A 20246-nucleotide genomic window follows, 5' to 3' on the forward strand; every position below is an offset into this window, starting at 1 on the left:
CAAGAAGACAACAGAACAACTGGAAGGTTTTACAGAAATCAAAAAAAGGAAAAGAAAAAAAAAATAGTATTAAATCCATTACACTAGGAACAGCAAGAGACAATATCACAGCGGTATGTGCTTTAATAAAGTAAAGAGATGCTGCAACATGCAGTATTTGTCAAACTGACAACATATACAGACCCCTAAGGGGGGACGGGGGGGACCTGAGCTCCGGATTTTAGAGACAGTGCACAGAAACCTGCAGTTCCCACCAAAAAAAAAAAAAAAATCAAAGCCCGGGGAGAAAAGAAGGGAGCTCCCAGCTCCAGCTGGGAGTGGGGCCGGGAGCTTTGGGCTGGGCTCAATGTGATCCCAGAGACCTCGGCCCCCCGAGAGAAATCAGCTCCTGCCACGCGCCCGCAGGCGCCGGCGGCCGATTTCACCCTGTCCCCAAAAGCAGCCGGGGACGGGGGAGCCCCGGGGGGCTGCAGAGCTGCCGTTCGCTCACCTCTTCTGCCACAGATCTGCCAAACGGGGAGGGAAGTCCCTGCTGCAGGGCGAGCGAAGGCCGGGGGTGCCGCAGGCTATCGCGGTGAGGGGGTCACAGCTCGCTCCTGATCTAGAGGGGGGGAAAATCCCAAAGCTACGGGTCCAGACTGCAAACACCTTCCACTGGCCGGAAAGTGAACTCCTTAGCCCAAAAATCCTCTTCCTGGGCAGAGGGGGCTGATTTAAGGCCAAGCTGGGTGGTGGGCGCTCCCTGGGCATTGGAGCGGGCCCCCCAAAACGCCCCTGCGCGGGACCTTCCCCTACAGCCTGCTGCTGGAAGCCACCTACAGCGTGTGTCAAATGAGGACACCAGAAGCTGACACTGTGTACTTTAAGGTTTTTTTTTTATTTTTTCAATAAAGGGACAAAATGGGTGTATGAACAGGATAATGCAGACAACTGCCAAAAAAACACAGACAGTGGTTTTTCCAATAGAACTTAACAAAGACCAGAAACAAATACAATAAAAAGCCAGGTTGTAATGACCTTTGGTCATCCAAATAATAAAAAAAAAAAAAAAAATTAAAAAAAAATTAAAAAAAAATTAAAAAAATTCCCCCCACAAAAAAAACCCCAAAGAAAAATAAAAGATCAAATTAAGTGCCTCTGTTTTGAACAGAGCACATAAGCAATAATAAATAGTGACTCCCATAGTAAAAGATAAAATTTCAAGTTACGACAAACAGCTTTCATTACAGGAATAGAAAAGGCCAATAACAAAATATTCTGCATTGCCATTTACAAAAAAGTATTGACTCAAGCGGGCTTTCTCTTTAATATGCTTTGCATATGAAATTCTTTCCAATCTAAATATAAAGCACCATTTAGTTTTTGGCAATGAAAAAAACTGCAAAACGGTTTTTTCGTTTCTTTTTTTTTTTTCCTTTTTTTTTTTAGCTTTTTTTTTCTTTCTTTCTTTCTTTCTTTCTTTTCTTTTCTTTCTTTCTTTTACTGCATATGAAGTTAAGATGCTGGAATGTCGGGTGATAGAAGGAAAGGGACATAAAGCACACTACATAACAAACCAACGTTATTAGCTTGCAGTACTGCATACAGTATGGCAGCAGGAAAAAAGAACGAAAAAAGATATGTACACCCCTCTGTGACGGCCAGCAGCGTGACATCGGAACAGGTTTCCCCCAAAGGGCCATTATATGGCCTCGGATCTGTACAATGTCACACCTTTTTTGTCTTTTTGTCTTTTTTCTTTTTTTTGAAACATACAAATAATTTGCACTATATTATCCTGCCAAATTAAAAAAATATACTGTGGCAGCCTGTGGTTTTTTTTTTTTTTCCACTACCAAAAAAGGTACATCGATACCTTTTGAGAGAACAAGCAACAGTTAAAAATACAAGCTTCAATATAAATACTATAGTGCCTACACTAGATGAACATTTAATTCAAATACCATTCTAGAAATACAGAAAAAAGAGACCATAAATGTGTTTTAGCATAGGAATCAACATGAGTGTGCATTTTCCTATATTTAAGTACTATATAATCTTAAAACCTTTCCCCAATGCATGTTTTTATACAACCTGAAGAGCTGTGTATATCCAAGGCATAGAATTTCCACTACCATTTTAAAATGAGTAACAAGTCTTGTACACCACCAAGACAATGAACCCTAAAATACAGTTTCCCCCTAAACATAATGAAGTGTTGTGGTTTTTTTTTCTTTTTCTTCCTTAAAAAAATTTTCTTAACATTTATATTTAAAAAAAGGTTTTGTGGTGTTTGTTTTTTTTTTTTAAATCCTTTTTTTTTTTGTACAAAAAAAAAAAAATCCTTGCACTGTAGGAGTGAAAGCAATCATTCATTTTATGTGAGTGTAGAGTCTGTTTCCATTCACAGCGCTGTAATGTCGCGTCCGAGAAGATAAGCTCATTAGTCAAGTAAATGGCTGGCAAAGTTTGTGGGGTTTTGTGGGTTTGTTTTTTTTATGCTCATCAATGTGTGTTGAATTTTCATTTTTTTAATTTTTTTTTTTTTTCAGCTTTCTTGCAACTTTTCCCTTAAAAGTATAGACCTGTAAACTGGGAAAATTGTACAGTGCACTTAATTGTCCTATCTGAGCAGTCTTATTTTATACTCAACCTCTGTACCTTTGATTAAAGAAAAGATACAGACATCACAGGCAGAGTCAAGTGCTATTTGAACACCAACCGGGGCAGGCGCTAGCTTAGGAATAAAACAAGGAATCCTCTTCCACGTCAACACAAATAGCACACAGAGGATGGGAAAAAAAAAAAAATGAAGGACAACTTTTAGGGAGCACAAACAGATACTGCTACTCTTTTGCTTTTTTTTTCTTCCTTTTTTTTTTTTTTTAAATTTCCTGTTACTTCTTCCAAAGCATCACATTAAAGGCAAGTCTCATAAGAGTTCATAGTTAATCACCACTGTGTCGATATTAGCTTATACACCTGTTCTAGTTTTAAATGGCAAACAGTACCACATTGTGCTAATAAATCACAATTTATTTATTTTTTTGCTCCTCTATCTGTTACACTCAGTAAAATATTATTGCCAGTCTTTATTTTATTTTTTATACGGTATACACGAGGTCTTAAAGTTTATAATTTGATTGTCAGCTTGACAACCAAGTGGCTCCGGATTTATTTGTTTTGGTGCCAGAATCAATAAAAGATATTATTAAAAGTAAATATCTTCGTAAAACGGATTTCCTTTATTGTGTGTTTAATGGTGTTGAAGGGCCTCTGCGCGTTTCACATTCTATTTAATCATTGATGGGGAGGGGGAATAAAAGTTTGGGGCAGGGCGGGCGGGGGGAAGGTTCTACATCTCGTTTTAAGCTCTCTCCACGAGCCAAGCAGGTTTTTAGACTGGTGTGATCAGTTTAAGAAAAATAATAGTAATAATAATAATTAATAATAATGATAAAAGGCAGAGGAGGATGATGATTAACTAGGACTGAGCGGGTCATTTCTTTCTCTTCCTTAGTTTCCTCTTCCCTCTTCGTTCCTAGGTGGCCGGCGTTGCGAGGGGCACGAGGCAGCTCCCAGCGCGGCCCGGGTGGCGACGAGCTACGCGTGGAGGACGAGCAGAAAGGAGCCATCGGCATCGGCCGTGACAGACCCAAGGCACTCGGATTACTTATTATTATTATTATTATTAGTATTAGTATTATTTTTGTGTGTGTGTGGGTGGGTGGGTGGGTGTGTTTAAATCAGATGCTAAGAGAAATCTACCTCTTCCTGACTGGTGGCGGTCGGTCATTCCCAATTAAAGGCCTTTTTTAGCGTTCCCAAGGGGAACTCTGTCTCCAATTGTGGGTTTAGTGGTTTAAGACAGCGATCTAGGCTAACACAACGCTTCTTCGGTGCTATCGGTCCTGTCCGCAGAGGGTCACCCACAGCGAGTTTTCCTTTGCACGTCACAAAACAAAACTGTACATGATATGTATTACAGGATGTATGCAGCACGGTCGGTTTTGTTTGCTCTCGGGTTTGGTTTTGTTTCACTTTTCTTTTTTTTTTTTTTTCTCCTCCTCCTCCTCTCCTCTTTTTTTTCCTCTTTTCCTCTTTTTTTTTTCTTTTCCTTTTTTTTTTTTTTTTTCCCGAACGGAATTGGAAACAGCGACGTGTTTGCTCAGCAACTAATCAGGGACAATTTAAAAACAGCCATAACATACCATACATGCTGTCTAATCCAAAAATTAAAAAAAAAAAAAAGAAATTAAAAAAATAGAACCAACCAAAATAGAAAAAACAACCCAAAAAAAAAAAAAAAAAACCCCAACATACACAACATGTAAATTATTGCACAAGAGAAAGGCTCAAAGTTTGCGTAAAATGCAATAGTATTGCCCCGATACAGATCATGCATTCAAACGGTGAGAACAAAAAGAAAATAAACAGGGTGTGCTGGTGACAAGCACTTTCCAAATATCCTTAGCTTCCATGACTTCCATCACAAGGGACTAGAAAATCTCTACGGGGATGCGGGGTGGGGGGTGGGGTGGGGAGGGCGGTGTGGATGGGGGTGGGGGGGGGTACGAATATACCTCTATTCAGTTTTTATCTCGTTATTCAAGACTCGATCACTGTGCCATTTTTTCATGTGTTTCTCCAGGGTACTGTACACGCTAAAAGGCATCTTACAAATCTCGCATTTGTAAACGTCCTTTCCCACCTGCCCGTGTGTTTTCATGTGCCGGGTGAGCTTGCTACTCTGGGCGCAGGCGTAGTTGCAAAGCTCACACTTATACGGCCTCTCGCCCGTGTGGCTCCGTCTGTGGACGGTGAGATTACTACAGTTCTTGAAGACCTTCCCACAGTACTCACAAGTGTCGCTGCGTCTGCCCTCTTTTGAGCTGGGCCTGCCAGGGCCCGGGCCACTAATATGGGGGGTGCTCCCTCCGCTTCCCGTGCCGCTGCGGCCTGAGATCCCTCCGTCCAGCTCGCCCGGCGGCGTGGAGAAGCGCAGGCTGCCGTTCTCCGAGGAGTGCTCGGAGGAGGAGGCGAAGGGCGATTGTCGGGAGTCGCCGAAGCTGAGGAAGGGGTCCTTCAGCTGCCGGGAGGCGGCGTAGCCCGCCAGCCACTGGGAGTAAACGTTCTCGGTGTTGGGCATGGCGGCGGCCGGCAGGTCGAACTCCTTCTCCAGCTTGATGCGTTTGGAGAAGGGGCTCAGGGAGCTGGGGCTACCCAGCAGCAGCTTTTTGGACAGGCCTCCCGAGGCAGACTCCCCCGGGGAGCAGCCCCGGCCGTTGACGGCCCCCTCGTCGATGCGGTCGGACTCGCCGGCCACTGAGTCTTCGTCGCAAGTGTCCCTGTGCACCTCGGGCTCGGGGAGGTGGCCCCGCTTGTGTTTCTCCCCCAGGACCTGGTGGAAGGCCTCGCTGAAGTGCTGCATGGAGCTCAAGACCATGCCCTGCATGACGTCCGGCATCGCCCGGCCCTCCTCGCCAGCCCGCGAGTTGTTCTCGTGGTGACGGGCCGCCTCCAGGCTCATCCCGAAGCCATAGTCCGGCCTGTCGCTCTCGTTCAAGTCCTCCTCCTCTTCCTCCTCCTCCTCCTCCTCTTCCTCCTCCTCCTCCTCCTCTTCCTCATCCCCGTTCTCAGGGATCATGTTGGGGTCATTCTCGCTCTTGAACTTGGCCACCACGGACTTGAGGGCGCTGCTGGCGCTGCCCACCAGGTCGCTGGTGCCCGGCTCGGGGGAGCTGGCGGTGGAGAGCCCGTCGTCCGACTTCACCGTCATGGGGGAGGACTTGTGCATGTGGGTCTTCATGTGGCGCTTCAGCTTGCTGGCCTGCGTGCAGGCGTGGTCGCAGAGGTTGCACTTGTAGGGCTTCTCCCCCGTGTGGCTCCGGCGGTGAACCACCAGGTTGCTCTGAAACTTGAAGGTCTTCCCACAGAACTCGCAGGACTTGGACTTCATGGGGGGCTGGGAGGGAGGAGGAGCAGACTGCAGAGGAGGGAGGGGCGGCGTGGCCAGGAACGGGGGCTTGCTGCCTGGCTGGAAGGGCTGCAGCAACCTTTGCATAGGGCTGGGCCGGCTCGGGGACAAGGGTGGGCTGGAGGTGTTGCCGGCCAGCTCCCGCAGCCTCCGGGAGAAATCCATAGCGGGGGGCTCCATCGCCATGGGGTTCAGTCGCAGCACCCTGTCAAAGGCACTAGGGTGATGGGTGGCCAGAGCCATTTCTTCCGCACCCAGGCGCTCAATGCGATGCGGATCCAAATGGTGCCTCGGGGGAGGGCTAAAGAGGGGCGGCGTGGGTGGGAAACGCCCTTCTCCCAGCCCCGACGCCTCCCTCGAGACCGAGCCGGGTATTCTGAGCAGGTTAAAAGGGTTATTGTCTGCAATGTGAATCCCGTGGAGAGGTGGCTGGGAAGGGCACTCTGCACCTAGTCCTGTTGGGATACCAACCCGTGGCGTCAGGGGGCTGCCGTGCTCGCTTTCTAGGTAGATCCGTAAGCCGTGCGTGTTCTGTGCGTGCTGCAAGAGGAACCAGGCGCTGTTGAAAGGCTGTTTACAAGTCGTACACGTGTAGCTGCTGGGCTCATCTTTACCTGCAAAATAACACAACAAGCAGCGTCAATCTCCGGCCGTCTGGCGGCGGGCGAGCGCTCGCCTCCCCGCCTAACCTCCTCTCCTCCTCTGGGACGCTCAGCTGGGAGCTGGGCGAGGAACATCCCAGCTGAGGGACAGGCAGGGGACATGAGTGGGAAGAGGTGAGGGGCACCCACACCGAGCACATCCACCTCCTCCCACCATGCCCAGCTCCGGGTTCAAAACTGAACCATGATGGGTAACCACAGAATAAAACAGGCCAAGAAAAGCAAGAGACGTTGAAGTCAGTCAATGCCAGCTCCAACTCAGATGACTCCTGTGCCGCAAGAGGCTGCAGGCATTTAGAGTGTTCGTAAATAAATACGTAAATAAATATATAAATAGATAAATAAATACAAAATAAAGAAATTCCTTTCTGAAAAGCACTCCACACAAATCAGTTCAAAGCATCACAACTGCCAGCAAGCTGGGCATCAACACGTTTTCAGTCTCCTCCTTATTTTGAGACTAACAATGTGTACAAAATTAAGAACCAACTTCTGCTCCTTAGCAGAGATTCTCCTCTGGGGCAAGGAAAGAAATAAAAATAAAAAGGGAAAGGAGGGGTGGGGGGGTTAAAATCGAGCACAGGACAGGGAAAGGAGAAGACAGAGAGAGCGGCAGCTCCGCCAGGGAAAGAGCTGGAGGCCGGCCAGGAGGCCTGGCTGAGCGCCCTGCCGGAGCCGCATTATTTCTCTCGCGCTGAAAAGAAGCTGAGGATGGTAAATGCCACTTTGGCAAGTAGTGAGCTAACTCTATTTCATGATAATTTATTTTTGGAGATAACACGGACATTATAAAAGAGCAACCAACTAATAAATAACTAAACAAAAAGCCGGCTAATAATGACAGCAGAAAGCAGCCCCTTCTAATATACGGCAAAACAAGGGGGATGAATAACTTTTTGAGGGCCGCCCGCGAGGGAAGAGTGGCGTGAGATATGGCGAAGGTGAGGGTGCCTTTATTGATTACTGGGATTTTGGGAATAATTCACTTCCTCCCCCATATGGAAGCTTTTTGCTAAATGCTGGTAAACCGAAGCTGCAGCTAAGAGAAGGTTATAAATTCATTTCCAGCCTTGTTCAGCAGTTGTCACAGAGGTGTTGTTTCGTGATATTTTAACAAATAAAAATAACGTTGAGGTTAGCTGAGAGATAAACCAGGAGCCTTCCAAGGGCATCAGCACTTGGGGTGGTACTGGCCTTCACCACATATTCCTGCCCTGACTCAACATTTACATCCCAAGGAATCTGCTCCTTAGGCATCTCTCTTGGGTAAACAGGCTGCACTGAGAGTTGCCCTCATTAGGTTTCCCCTATTTGCCTAATAAAAAAAAAAAAAGGGAAGATTAAAAAAAACCCAAATAAGGCCAATTAGGAAAGGGAACATCGCTTTACGTGCGCCCATCTTTTTTCCCATCTCACGGGGAGGAGGGGAGGGAAAGTGTAATGTGGGCATTTTCCCCCTCAATGATCTTGGGTATGATACAGGACAGAGCCAGGCAACTTTAAGGTCCCTTTCAACCCAAACCATTCCGTGATCCTGAGATCCAGCACTGGCTGTACTGCTCCATCCCAGCTTCCCTCCCTGCCTCCCGGCTCTGCCGCTATTCCACATTTGGCCTGAGAAGCTGAATCAGGCAAGCAAAGAGCCTCAATCATCTACAGCAGGCATTTAACACTTTAATCACTTTAAAAGCCCTTGGAATAATATTTAATGTTTCACTCTGAAGCCTGCGTTGGAATAAAATGCACTGTTGTGTTTAGTATGTGCCAGGCATGTGAGCACAGATAAATACTTAAATCTGCTGAAATTAGAGTGAAATTCAATTGGACTTTCACATTCCTGTGCTCATTTGTGAGCTTGGGGGGAAAAAAATTATCTTGCTTCATCACACTGAAGTGGATGTTTTTAACACCATGGTAGGAGCTAACAACGAAACACTACCTTGCCTCTACCTTATAGATCAGGTCAGAGAAAATAGCATTTTATCTTATAATGAGGATACAACATCGAGCGTTTGCTACCACATTTTAGTATTCCCATCAACTAGATATTCTAGATCATAAGGGCAGCTCGTGTAATCATAATGTCAATGAGAAGGGCTGTTACGACTGAGACTAAAGATTACATGGAAAAAGCTGCTTTGAAACTGGTAATTATTACCAGTCCACTAATAGCAAATGATGCATTACAGTTTCACCGTATAATCTGTATTTCACTCAGCTCCTGCCAGTGCGGCCTTATTATATTACAGTGCTCACAAATTCTAAATTCCTAAGCTACAGTCATCAATAAATGTGTTACTTGCCATAATTTGCAAAATTACTTTGTTCATAACATCTTCGACTGTTATAAAGACTGGAATTGATTTCCTGCGTGGCAAAATTAGGGCTACATTGACTTAGTGGAGTGTAAAATGTAAGATTATTCTTCATGAGCTTGCCTGAAAAACAAGTTTTCAATTCACTGTCCGTGTTTGGTAATCAAGATAATAATTTACATTTAAAATCATGTTTATGTACAAAACTTCCCCTAAACAACCCACCATTTTCAAGGGAGCAATGTAACACCAGGCAAAAAAACAACGGAGCGAAACAGTTAAAATCCACCAGCCATTTGTCTCCACCTCCTGCTCTGAAGAGACATGATTTCTAATTTGTCTATTAGTGCTTGATTAATTATGAAGGCTATTGACTGACCATATCACCACCTAGAGATACGTTCCAGTCTGATGCAGCCTTGCCAAACTGCAAAAATTATGGCACTAATCCACAGCAACAAGACGGGTCCTTAGACCGCCGCGGCAATCCCTGGGTTGGGAAGGGACTCGCCCTCCCTTGCTCCCATCCCACCACCACCGTGGGCTTTTTGGGGCACCATTTGGGTACCCTCAAGAGTCAGACCCAAAGGCCCTCTCCACTGATGTCTCCTTTGTGCGGGCCAGGCCCTGAGTCCACACAGCCTTGCCAGCCAACACATCTGGGCACGACCACGGGCAAGCAAGGCGGGTCCCACAGCAGGGAGATGCAGGAGCTGGTGCTGGCCAAGGACAGAGCTGGAGAAGGTCCCATAGGACTCTTTGTGCCTCACCATCCACCAGGATGATGTGATGGGATTTGTCATCCATTGTGATGCCACTGGGGTTTTCAGCTGATTTCCAGGAGTCAGGAGTCACTGCTGAACCAGCCTTCCTTGGCCACCAGCAGCAGGGCTGGAGCTGGAGCTCACATCCTTGGCTACTTCTCAATTCAGGAATCTGAGGCTGAAAGGGACCCCCAGCTCTCACCCTATGACCCTCCCTGCAGTAAGTGTCACTCTGTGACCAACACAGTGTCTTTCAGTAAAGCATGACCCCCTCCAGCCCTGTAAAGCATAGGGCAGAGCACAAAATCCCACTGAAATCTATTCAAACCAGCGCAGCAGGCAGGGAGAGCACCCACTGCTTGCCACCACAGTCAGTTCCTACAGCCAACCACACTCACAGACGGGTATTGGGATCCGCCCAAACTTCTCTAGCTCTAACCTCTACCTGTTCTCTTTATATTTTGAGGTTTTTTGTGGTTGAAACACTGAAAAACTCTTGGTACACAATGGCCTCCTCACACACACCAAGGTGTTCTTTGTGAAATTGAGGCACACTTTCAAAATCCAGTTATTCTGCTGGTGTCCTGAGGCCACCCCTCCACTACTCAAGGACCAGCCTAGCATTTCTCATCCTGGCATCATGCTGGGAAGGACCTGATTTTCCTCTCAGCTTCCCACAGGGCTGATACCTTCCAGGGTACTGCACCCAGCTCTGTGCTGGGTGAGCACCCAGCTCTTCCAGGGTACTGCACCCAGCCCCGATTCCACTCTTCCAGCCCAGGGCCACGTGAGGCTGGGCCCGGTGTCCTCTCAACACGTCCTTCCTGACAGTCTCTCCAGACCAGCCCGTTAACCTGCCCCTCTTGCTCCGCACCTGCCCACGCTTCACCCACAATGCCAACCAAGCAGAACTGCATATCCATTTCTAGATCACCACCAAAGCACTAAGCACCAGCTGAGGCCCCCACCAGCACCTGCTGAGCTCCCCAGCTAAAGCCCCACGTCCCCCAGCGTGCTGGCCAGCTCCGCACCACCTGTGCCAGCAGTACCACCCAGCGCTCCCTCTTCCCGTACGCAATGTCGCAGCGCTGTGCAGTCTATTTCATCCACATTTATCAACCAAAGTCGTCATCTAGAAGAATGAAATCAGGTTTATTTGACAAGATCCATATTCCATAAATCTAAGCTGAGTGGCGCGAATTATATTTCTATCCTTTAGTTCTCTATCAATTGAATCTTATGTTGGTTCTTCCACTATTTTGCCCAGAAGAGATAAGCAAAGTGTTGCCAACTCTCCCACCCTATCCTGACCAGCTCTTGAAAGCATTTTCCCAGTTCATAATCTTTCTTAAAACCAGCATCGCAGGTTAACTTTTCAGGGTTCCTTGGGTGCAACTTTTCAGAGCCTTTTGATTAAAAAATATCTCTCTCCATTGAAGGAGAAACATTTTTTCTCTGCTCATATCCTCCCTGCCTACCAATGAGCTAGAAAAAAAACATCATCACCCACCTTGTGATACAGAAACGTAAGACGGCTGCTCTCCAGGTCTACAGCAGAAATATTTATCAAAAATTTCTACCTTACTGCTTCTTCCATTTAATCCCTTCCTTCTTCTCCAAGATCCCGAGAAGCTCTCTCTCTCTTCCTCTCCCCACTGGTGCCAGGCACAAGTTTTCCTCAGCATCTCCAGCTCTCCTGACCCGTTCTCTACCCGCCATGGCTTCTCACTGCGATTGATTCCTATCCATTTTCCATTTTTTTTAATTGTCGTATATTGATTTTTCTAATATCTAATTGCTGTTCTCATCTCACCACTGAAGCGAGTGAAGTGGGTTTTGGACTGGGGCCAAAGTTGCCCTCTCCTTCCTGGACAGCTCATCAACTCTTTACAAATAGCTTCCAATTACCATTCGCATTTTTTTGTGTGTACATTTTCCTCCCAGTCAATTTTACTGCTCATTTTCTTCCTACTTTGGAAATTACCCCTGCAGGAGAATTACATGGGGATACCATGACCCAAACACAAAGCTGGGGCCAAGACGACACCTGACTGGCCTCACTCAGTGAAGCATCAACCACCATTACGTTTTTATTCCTTCTCTACATCCCGGATGGCAAAAGACCAGTGATGAGGCACAGCATTTCACTGCAGCACTAATGTCCGGTGTTTCTCAAGTTATTGGCTCCTGCTTTAAAAAAAAAAAAAAAAAAAAAAAAAAAAAAGGCAGCAGAACAGCTCTTGCCTGCCATGCCCCCAGAAGAAGTGACTTAACCAGTGACACACGAGTGACAGATTTAGCTTCTGATCCGCAAAATGTTAACAAATGAGCGGGATGGATATTGGCATTTGAGTGCCTTTAAGGGCAGTTGGCACAATCACTCAGTAAAATATGAAGAGATGGCTGCTTTCAGCATTAAGGGGCTTTTTTTATATTAAGGAAAAGCTGGTGCTTCTGTGCTGTGCTCACAGATACACCCGCCACGCTCCGAGAGTCCGAGCTGGAGCAAGCCAACACCTCCAGGCACAATAGAGCTGGCTCAGAGCAAGAACCACAGCCATCTCCACAGCCACCAGCAGCAAAGCCAGACAAGATGCTGGGGAGAAGACCAGCTGGGAGGAGAAGCTGTCAGCTAGATGCCACTGCTGGGAGGGGGGGAAAAAAAAAAATCAAAAAAGCCTTTCTGGATCTAGGCATGCAAGTTCAGGCATTGCCAAGTGAGTAATGGAATAATCTGCATGTGTGTGCCAATGTGCTTTGGAAGAGCTTCCTTAGTTTCTCAAAAGTCAGGGCTGGATCCAGGAAAGCTGCTCACTGGACACAGCACACGCAGCATCCTCTGCGTGCACCTAACCAGGCCCACGGCACAGGATGCTGTCTGGGGAAGGAGCCCCTGCTTAAGGAGCAGGATAATTAACACTGGGTGTGTTTTACCCCAGGGCCCTGCAGGAGCTGCACACAAACACAGAGCATTAGAGGCACCCCAGTTTTCCCAGTGTTTTCCCCAACAAACCGTAAGCAGTGGCTGTGCACGTGCCAATGCTGGGTGCAAGGATTTCATTCACAGCTGCAGAGAAATCTCCCGTGCCAGAGAAATCTCCAAGCAGAGCTGGAGTGGCCCTGGCTGCCTGGACAGCCCAACCTCTGTTCTCCACAGCATCCCTCCACAGACCAGCACCACAGGCCCAAAGGTGGCTTTGCTCCTCTGTTCTCCCTCGCCTTCCCAAGTCACCTGGGTGTGTAAGCAAAGCCAAGGCTACCTGCACCCACGGGGCACATAAACACCTTCCTCTATCAAACAGCAAGGACAGGAGTTAAAGCATCCCCCTCTCTTCTGCTCGCCACCAAACAATCGTGGGAGGAACAGCCCGAGCCAAAACCCAGGAACTTCTTTATTCAGCTTTAATGTCAACTGACTGCTTGATTTTTGGACTGATAAATTCGGAGTTGTTATGGTATTTAAAGGGGGGAAGGAAAAAAAAAATTGAGTTAATTGTTACCACTTGTACTTGATTCAGTTCTCCATCTGGCTTGTCAAATATCTCTCTTTTTTTTTTTTTTTTTTCTCCCCTCCTCTCTCTCTCATTTGGAAATCCATGCTGCTGAATTTCCTTTCGACTGCAAACTAGTGAGGTGAAACAGTTGGGACAGAGGAAGCGGCGCAGGGCCGGGAGACAAGCGGGTCCTGCTCCATTCCTGCAGCAGCCACTTCTCCCTCAGTAAGAAAGAGCTGCTTCGGTGTGACTCACCTTTTCCTGGTAGCATCAGCTCACAAGGGAAACTGTAACTGTCCAAACGTATTTTTTTTCCCTCTTGCACTAATTCCTCCTCCCGATCCTCTGGATTGCAAAAGGCGCGTGATTAACCTGGTCCGTCACTAACCAGTCCTAAGCAGCTGTTGGCACTGGGAGCATCAGGACTGTCACTGCTGCTCTCATAATAACTGGAATAACATAAATAACAGCAGTAGCTGCAGTTCTGTACAACAGGGTACTACTTCCCTAAGCTTTTTCTCTTTATCATGAGAGGAACCAGTTTCAGAAACACTGAAAAAGGAAAATATCCCCAAAAATCTGAAGGAAGTGATGTAGTATTGCTTGTAAAACAGGAAATACCATGGCTGTTCTGCCTTTGAAAATACAATTCTGCAAACCGAGTCCACGCTGTTTATGCAAAAGCCTGGTGGAGTCTTAGGACCAGGTTAGTCATGAAAAAGTCAAAAATCCAGAAGAAATTTTGCTTTGCAGGACTCTCAATGCCCATCTGCCATCTCTACCGGATTTTCTTTACTGTAACTCATTGATAAAAGGCATTCCTGAAATTGATATTCAATACTGAGACTGATACATCAATATTGATATTTATACTCCTGAAAATAATTATTCTGCCTGCAAATTCAGACTTCCTGAAACCATATTAATAAAACTGGGGAAACACTTTCCAAACCAAGTATGAGTAACGCCATGTTTTTATTACACCTTCTTTTAAAAACCCTCTTTAAGGAAGAACCAGGCCAAAACATTAATGCCGTGACTCCCCAAACTTCAAAAAGAAACCCAAGCCCCAGCAATAATAAAACAGCGGCTGGCATTGCTTTGCCAGTCGAAGACTTAGATTGGAGTTGGGAACTCCCAAGAATTCCCCATTTTCTCTCAAAGCCAAACTTTACTTGGGTTTTACAGCACTGCTCAGGTTTCCACAAAGCAGAAGTTTTTTGGGCCTGAGGAAAGAGCGGGTGGGAAGGGGTGGGACCAGGGAGACCAGTTCCTGCCTGGAGAAGAAATGGGTATTTCATGGGTAACCAATTTAGTTGAAGCCTCAACATTACTCATTCCCTTTACCAGAACCAAAGTCCACACGCTTAGATTCCCACCCCAAAAAATGTTGTTCATTAGCAACAAGGAACAAAACACACGATTTGTCGGAGCCTCAACGGGGTGCTGGGGTCCCGTGGCCTGACCTCAGCGTCTGTCACCATTTTCAAGGCAATGATGATTTGGCCACCAAGAAAACCTGCTTCCAGCTCCAACTTGGCAAGCAAGGTATCAGCCTGCGACTGATTTTGTGCTTTTTTAAAACCTAAGGGGGGTGGAAATCTGTCGCGCCTTGATTAGCGAGGAACAGAAGAAACCTGTCACGGGAAAACAATGCTGTGCTCGAAATTCAGCTCTGAGGGAGTTTTAGAAGAAAGCCCTCAAGCAAAGACGACCTGGTCACGTGCACACACGCACCCTATGCATTAACGCTACGGGGTGGAGAAAGAGAGGCAACGCAGACCTCGGCACCACGTGGGAAGCAGCTCCAGTATCTACGAACACCAGTGCTGGGACCTAAAGGGTGAAGTACGCAGTGTTTTCGGCCCTGCAGGAGGAACTCTCCACTGATACCACCACCCATCTCTAAAAGCATCCTTAGTGAAGTAACCAACATCCCAGATGCCATTCTTGGCAGCGTTCAAGGCCTGGTCAGATGGGCATTGAGCAACCTGGTCTAGTGGAAAGTGGGATTCTGCTCAAGGCAGAGGGGTTGGAACTGGATAGTCTTTAAGGGGCCTCCAACCCAAACCATCCTGTGTTTCTGTGATGCACAGTGTTTCCCACATGCATGTCCCTGACGGCCTCTTCCACGGGCATAGGGATTGTAAAAGATTTAAACTGGAGTGGCATCACTGGAGTGACACCCACTAAATCAGCTCCTCTGGACTTACCTGGCACCAGGTGCATCCCCTGCTGGAAGGTCCAACTGGACCCACCATGGACTAAGTCTCATCTAAGCCCTGCCACAAAAAGGGCATCAAAACCTCTCTACAGCCTCACCTGGTTACCCAGCAAACGGTACCTGGCTCCAACAGTCCGTAATTATGCATTTACCCAGTGGCTGCTGGGGACAATCAAGTCAATAATTCACTTTTTAAATGCAGTGTTGTAATCATACAGCTACAAATATCTTCCAAATAATTTCATTCACTCACACACCTATGCAATGAATTGTTCCCCTTTCTGCTGCTTTCTCCCTGGCTGGCGGCATCCCAAGGAAAGGCAGAGCACACTTCAGAAAGTTTCTTGCACAGGAGGGGAAGGAGATGCTCTAGCACGACATCTGGGGTCACCCTACTGGTGTGGGGCAGGGGGTGTTTCTCCCTGTCTGTCCAGCGGTTGTGGCACCGCGCATCACGCACTCAGAATCTCTTACACACGGAGACTCCCAGACCAAAGCCAGGACACTGCTTTCCTGGGAAGAGTGCTAATGCCTGCTGACCTGATTAGTGCTGCAGGACCTTGCTGGAGGCCGCGGCGGCTCTGCCGCACGGGGCACTCCTGGAGAGCTGAAGTGTGCTTCCGAACGGCGGAGCCCCTTCCCAGGCAGAAAGTGGGGCTGGCACCTTCCCACTGCTGCTCACCAGCAGGGACGCTGCTGCCAAAGCGTGGCTGGGACATCAAGTCCCTTCATCACCCATGGCCTTGCTTTATTTTTGCTGGTTTTTCCCATCTCAGTGTCTCTATTTGATGTGCCTGGCTCTGCAAAGCCACGTGTATTTAAACCATTACCTTGAAGAGATACGGTGGTCCCTGAGAGCCCCACTTGGCCTTTCCCATCAGCCAGACACCACCAATGTCCCCTTTCACAGCCCATGGCACCCAGCTCCCACCCATGCCTCGGGAAGAATGTCAGTGGAGGTGAAAATCCCCAGCCCTCAGCCAAGCCAGTGGCTGAGGACCTCCTTGGAAGCTTTATTCCACCATCTCCCTTCCCAAAACAGATCCTCTTCAGACTCTCCTCTGTCCCAGCCTTCTCCTTTGGCTCGCTTTCCTCTCACTTTCAAATGAATGATATTTAGCCAGCAGCAAACAATCCTGACAAAGTGGGTCAGGGGAACTGCAGGTTCCCCCGAACGACACCTCCACCTGCAAATCATCTGCCAGGAAGGCAAAGGTTTATTCTGTCCCTGAGCAAGTTCAATGTCACCATGGAGTTGCAAGCACAGCAAGTGCTGAACCAGATCCTACACCATTTAGTTTCATAACTTGCACAAGCAAGTATTAGTAGAATCGATAAATTATATTTTTTTTTTTCCCCCTCTCTGCTTTGCAAATAGGACCAAAAGGTGTCGTAAAGTTGTCCAGTCTTCTCCGGTTTATCCTGTCTCGTCTCCATCGCTGAGATATCCTTGAAGTTAAAAATGATATAATACTCCGAATATCTGGAGTTTGGAAGGATGTAAGACTTGCAAGAATTGCTACAGCTTTATTGCATTCTCGGGGCACAGAGAGTATTTACCGCACATACATCAAGTCAAGGAATGCAAAGAGGGCATGCGGAAATTTGGCACTCCGAGCTCAGGAGCTGGAACTCCCAGAAAGGCAGATAGAGAGTGGATTTCCTTATTTATAGATTTGCAGATGAAAGCCAACAAAACCAGCCCTCTCCCCTCAAAAAACAAAACAAAACAAAACAAAAAACCCAAAAAAAACCCCCAAAAAACCCCCAACCAACCCCACCTCCCTCTTTTATGTCAGTACGGCTGATTCAATTTCCAGGCTTGCAAGGTCTCCTCTCGCCGAGTATTACCCGACCCCAATAACACGCGCCGTTCCAAGGTTAAGATCCGTTTCCTTACAATAATGCAGAAAGCTGTTGTTTCAGTCGTGGCTGCAGAATTCAGCTTTGAAGGACAGGTTAGTACCACACTACATTTAACTGAATTCAGTTCATCTGATTATACAGTGCCTTGCTTTCTGGAATATGTAATCATCTCTTTCTGATGACATTTTAAATATCCAACTAGACAAATAATTGCAGCAATAATTGATAGCTGAGTCAAGCTGGAGGATTATTGATTGGCACAGTACCCGCTGAAACAAATGTTCATCTTTCAAACATTACAGTGAAGATGCTTAAATCTAACTTTTGCTGATAAATGATAAAAATTTGATTTACTGATAAAACCACCGGAATAGAAGATGCACTTCAGGATTTGATTACCTGAGGAAATTTTTTCAAAGAAAAATTAGGCTGTGGGATTTATATTCTATTTCACATGAATAATTGCCAAGATATGGATAAGCCGTTGGAACATAAACACACGTGGAGGAGTCTTTAAGAGTTGCTGATTAACTCTCTGCCTTCCTGAATGGAATTTATATTGTTCCCAATCACTGTTTAGGTGGGAGTTTATCCTGCTGCCTTCCCAAGGATGCATCAACGGGTCTCATTACCGGCGGCAGGAGTTACGTGTCAGGAAAGACACCCCCCACTCATTTTCCCAGCAGCTCGAAGCCCTCAGTGTAAATGTGCATAACCTAACTCTGCTGTGAATGCAACTGAAAGGAGGGCTCAATCTCATTGTCCGTGGTGTAGATCAGAAGCACCACCACCCAAATCTGTGGCCCCAGGAACAGCAGCAAGGAGAAAGTCAAAACCAGGTGCATTTCCAAACTGGCTCCCTCTCTTAAAGCTGAAATAAAACCATTTTTCAGCTGCTATTACGCCGGGCCTGCTTAAACATGGGTTTCCTTCTAATTAGGAAATTCCAGACCCTGCAGCACTACCTATACATCAGGGGGGAGAGAGAGGGGGAATTTCTGAAACTTACTGATTAGAAAGCAGAGCGAGTGGCCACAGCAGAGAATCGCAGGCGGGGAAAGGCAGGCAATGAGCTGCCTAGTTAGGGTAGAGGAGCTGTCGCAAGGCAGAAGCCTGAAATTAAGGAAGAGCGCCAGAATATTTGAGCAGGGAACAAAGAGCATAAATTCCAGAGTAAGAGATGAAAAATGCACTGAAACGTTTTGAAACGGAGCCATTAGGAGCTGATTGAGTCTCAGAGCTACTGTTAAAAATCAGCCGCTTGTTAGATGCGCCGATCAGCTGAGCCCTGACACTTAAGGCGTTCGAGGGGGCTTGTCGAGTGGCTTCGCTCTAATTTAGAGATCCTCAGTTAATTAGAAAGCCCTCAGATTTTCTGCAAATGCAGGCTGCTATCGACAGCTCGTGCTTTTGATGCTTTCCAGGTGACAGTCGCCGGACTGACCTTTCCGGCGCTGGCAGGGCTGCCCGGACCCTTGCCATGCCGGGGAATTCAATCACGGCCGCCAGCGCTACCAGGAAGTTACAAGTAAAGTTATCCTGCTCCTAGATGTCATTTCCTTCTCTGAAAAAAGCCCTGCTGAAATCTGCATCTGCTTAATGCTATAAATAGCTCCAGCGTTGAGTTATTATTATTTTTCCTCCCTGCCGAGTGGATGTCACAGCCAGTCCAGAACTTCAGGGTGGGAGTTTATCAAAGGTGGCACCAGCAGGGCTTGGGACATGGGAATTGCTTTATGGGGGACAATCTGCTTGCATCCATCCACAACTGCAGGAGAGAAACCTCCTTTTGAGATTTCATTTCCCCAATGCCTGTGGCTGCAGAGGATGGAGCCCCTGCCCAGGGGACGGCACGTCCCGAGCTCCCCTTAGCACCCAGCATGCCCCATTCCATGGGGACACCGTTCCCAGCCACAAGCAAGGTCTGGAGATGCTCTCCAGAGTGGAAACCACTGATAACACCCAATGCAGGGCAAACAGCAACACAGGCAATGACTGAACAAAACAAGGCTTGTTTGGAAATGCACAGAAATGCGTGGAAGTTACAGTGACAACCCAAAGGCAAGATGACAGACCCGCAGTCACACGGGGAGTTGGCGGCAGACGCTAGAAAATTAACTCTCAGGAACTGTCTAGCATTGGCAGGGAAATGAATGAGATGATCTAAGAGATATTTTCCACCTCTAATAGGATTTGATGATGATTTTGCATAGGCTTTTGTGCTAGCCTGGCATTTGATAAAGGCATGGTGTCTCTTTTCAACCCACATGCGAGGGAGAGATTAATAAGTTGCAAACTCGGCCCACCTCGGCTATAAATGGTTCCTGTGCCCATAGGGGGAAAAAAATCCAAGCTATGACTGAAAAAAACCCCAGTGAACTGTGTGCAGTTAGTGCTTTTAACACCCAAATCTTCAGTTATTAAGAGATTTGGAAAGGAGAGAAAAATTGTCCTCCAGCATCCAAAAAGCCATCCGTTTTGTAGCCAGATGGGCAACAATTCACAAACTGTGTCCAGTTAACAAGCACTGGATTGAGATCTTTCCAGGGAGGGCCTTCTCGGCCTGTGGGAGGCATGGAGATGGCTCCAGCCTATCCTGCAGAAGAAGGGGGTAGAGCTGCTGTACTCACGAGATAAGTCCTGGCATGGACATTTTTGCCCATCCACAGCCTCAGACTAGCAGAGACCTGAGGACTGGCCTTGGAGGATGCATTAAAGATGGCACTGATGGTAAAGAACTAAATGAAAGCTAGACTTTTTAAGCACACAAAACAGATTGTAGAGAACCTCTGTTTTCAGCAATATAAGCGTTTTCTTACAGGAAAATGCAATTAAATGTTGTAACTGCCAGCACTTAGACACCCATAAACAGCCTTTTAAAAAAACCCTTACCCACACCTGATCAGGCAAACAACCTCCCATGCAGGCTACATGGTCCTATGATAATACCCTTCCTTACACCAGG

The 20246-nt window shown here is 47.0% G+C and overlaps 1 protein-coding gene across 6 annotated transcripts in view; it reads right to left on the bottom strand.

Moving 5' to 3' along the window:
* BCL11A (BAF chromatin remodeling complex subunit BCL11A) overlaps nt 1–20246 on the bottom strand; it is a 76021-nt gene that overhangs the window by 7461 nt on the left and 48314 nt on the right. For 3 of the 6 annotated variants that reach the window (XM_038131470.1, XM_038131467.1, XM_038131471.1), the window contains exon 3: nt 857–6570. In XM_038131470.1, coding sequence (XP_037987398.1) covers nt 4565–6570 — 2006 coding nt within the window. In that variant the 3' untranslated portion in view covers nt 857–4564. Of the gene's footprint in view, nt 1–856; nt 6571–20246 lie in introns of those variants that run through there. The other 3 variants (XM_038131472.1, XM_038131469.1, XM_038131468.1) reach the window with 3 other exon arrangements.

Source organism: Motacilla alba, chromosome 3 (genome assembly GCF_015832195.1).
Source record: "Motacilla alba alba isolate MOTALB_02 chromosome 3, Motacilla_alba_V1.0_pri, whole genome shotgun sequence".
Taxonomy (NCBI): Eukaryota; Metazoa; Chordata; class Aves; order Passeriformes; family Motacillidae; genus Motacilla; species Motacilla alba.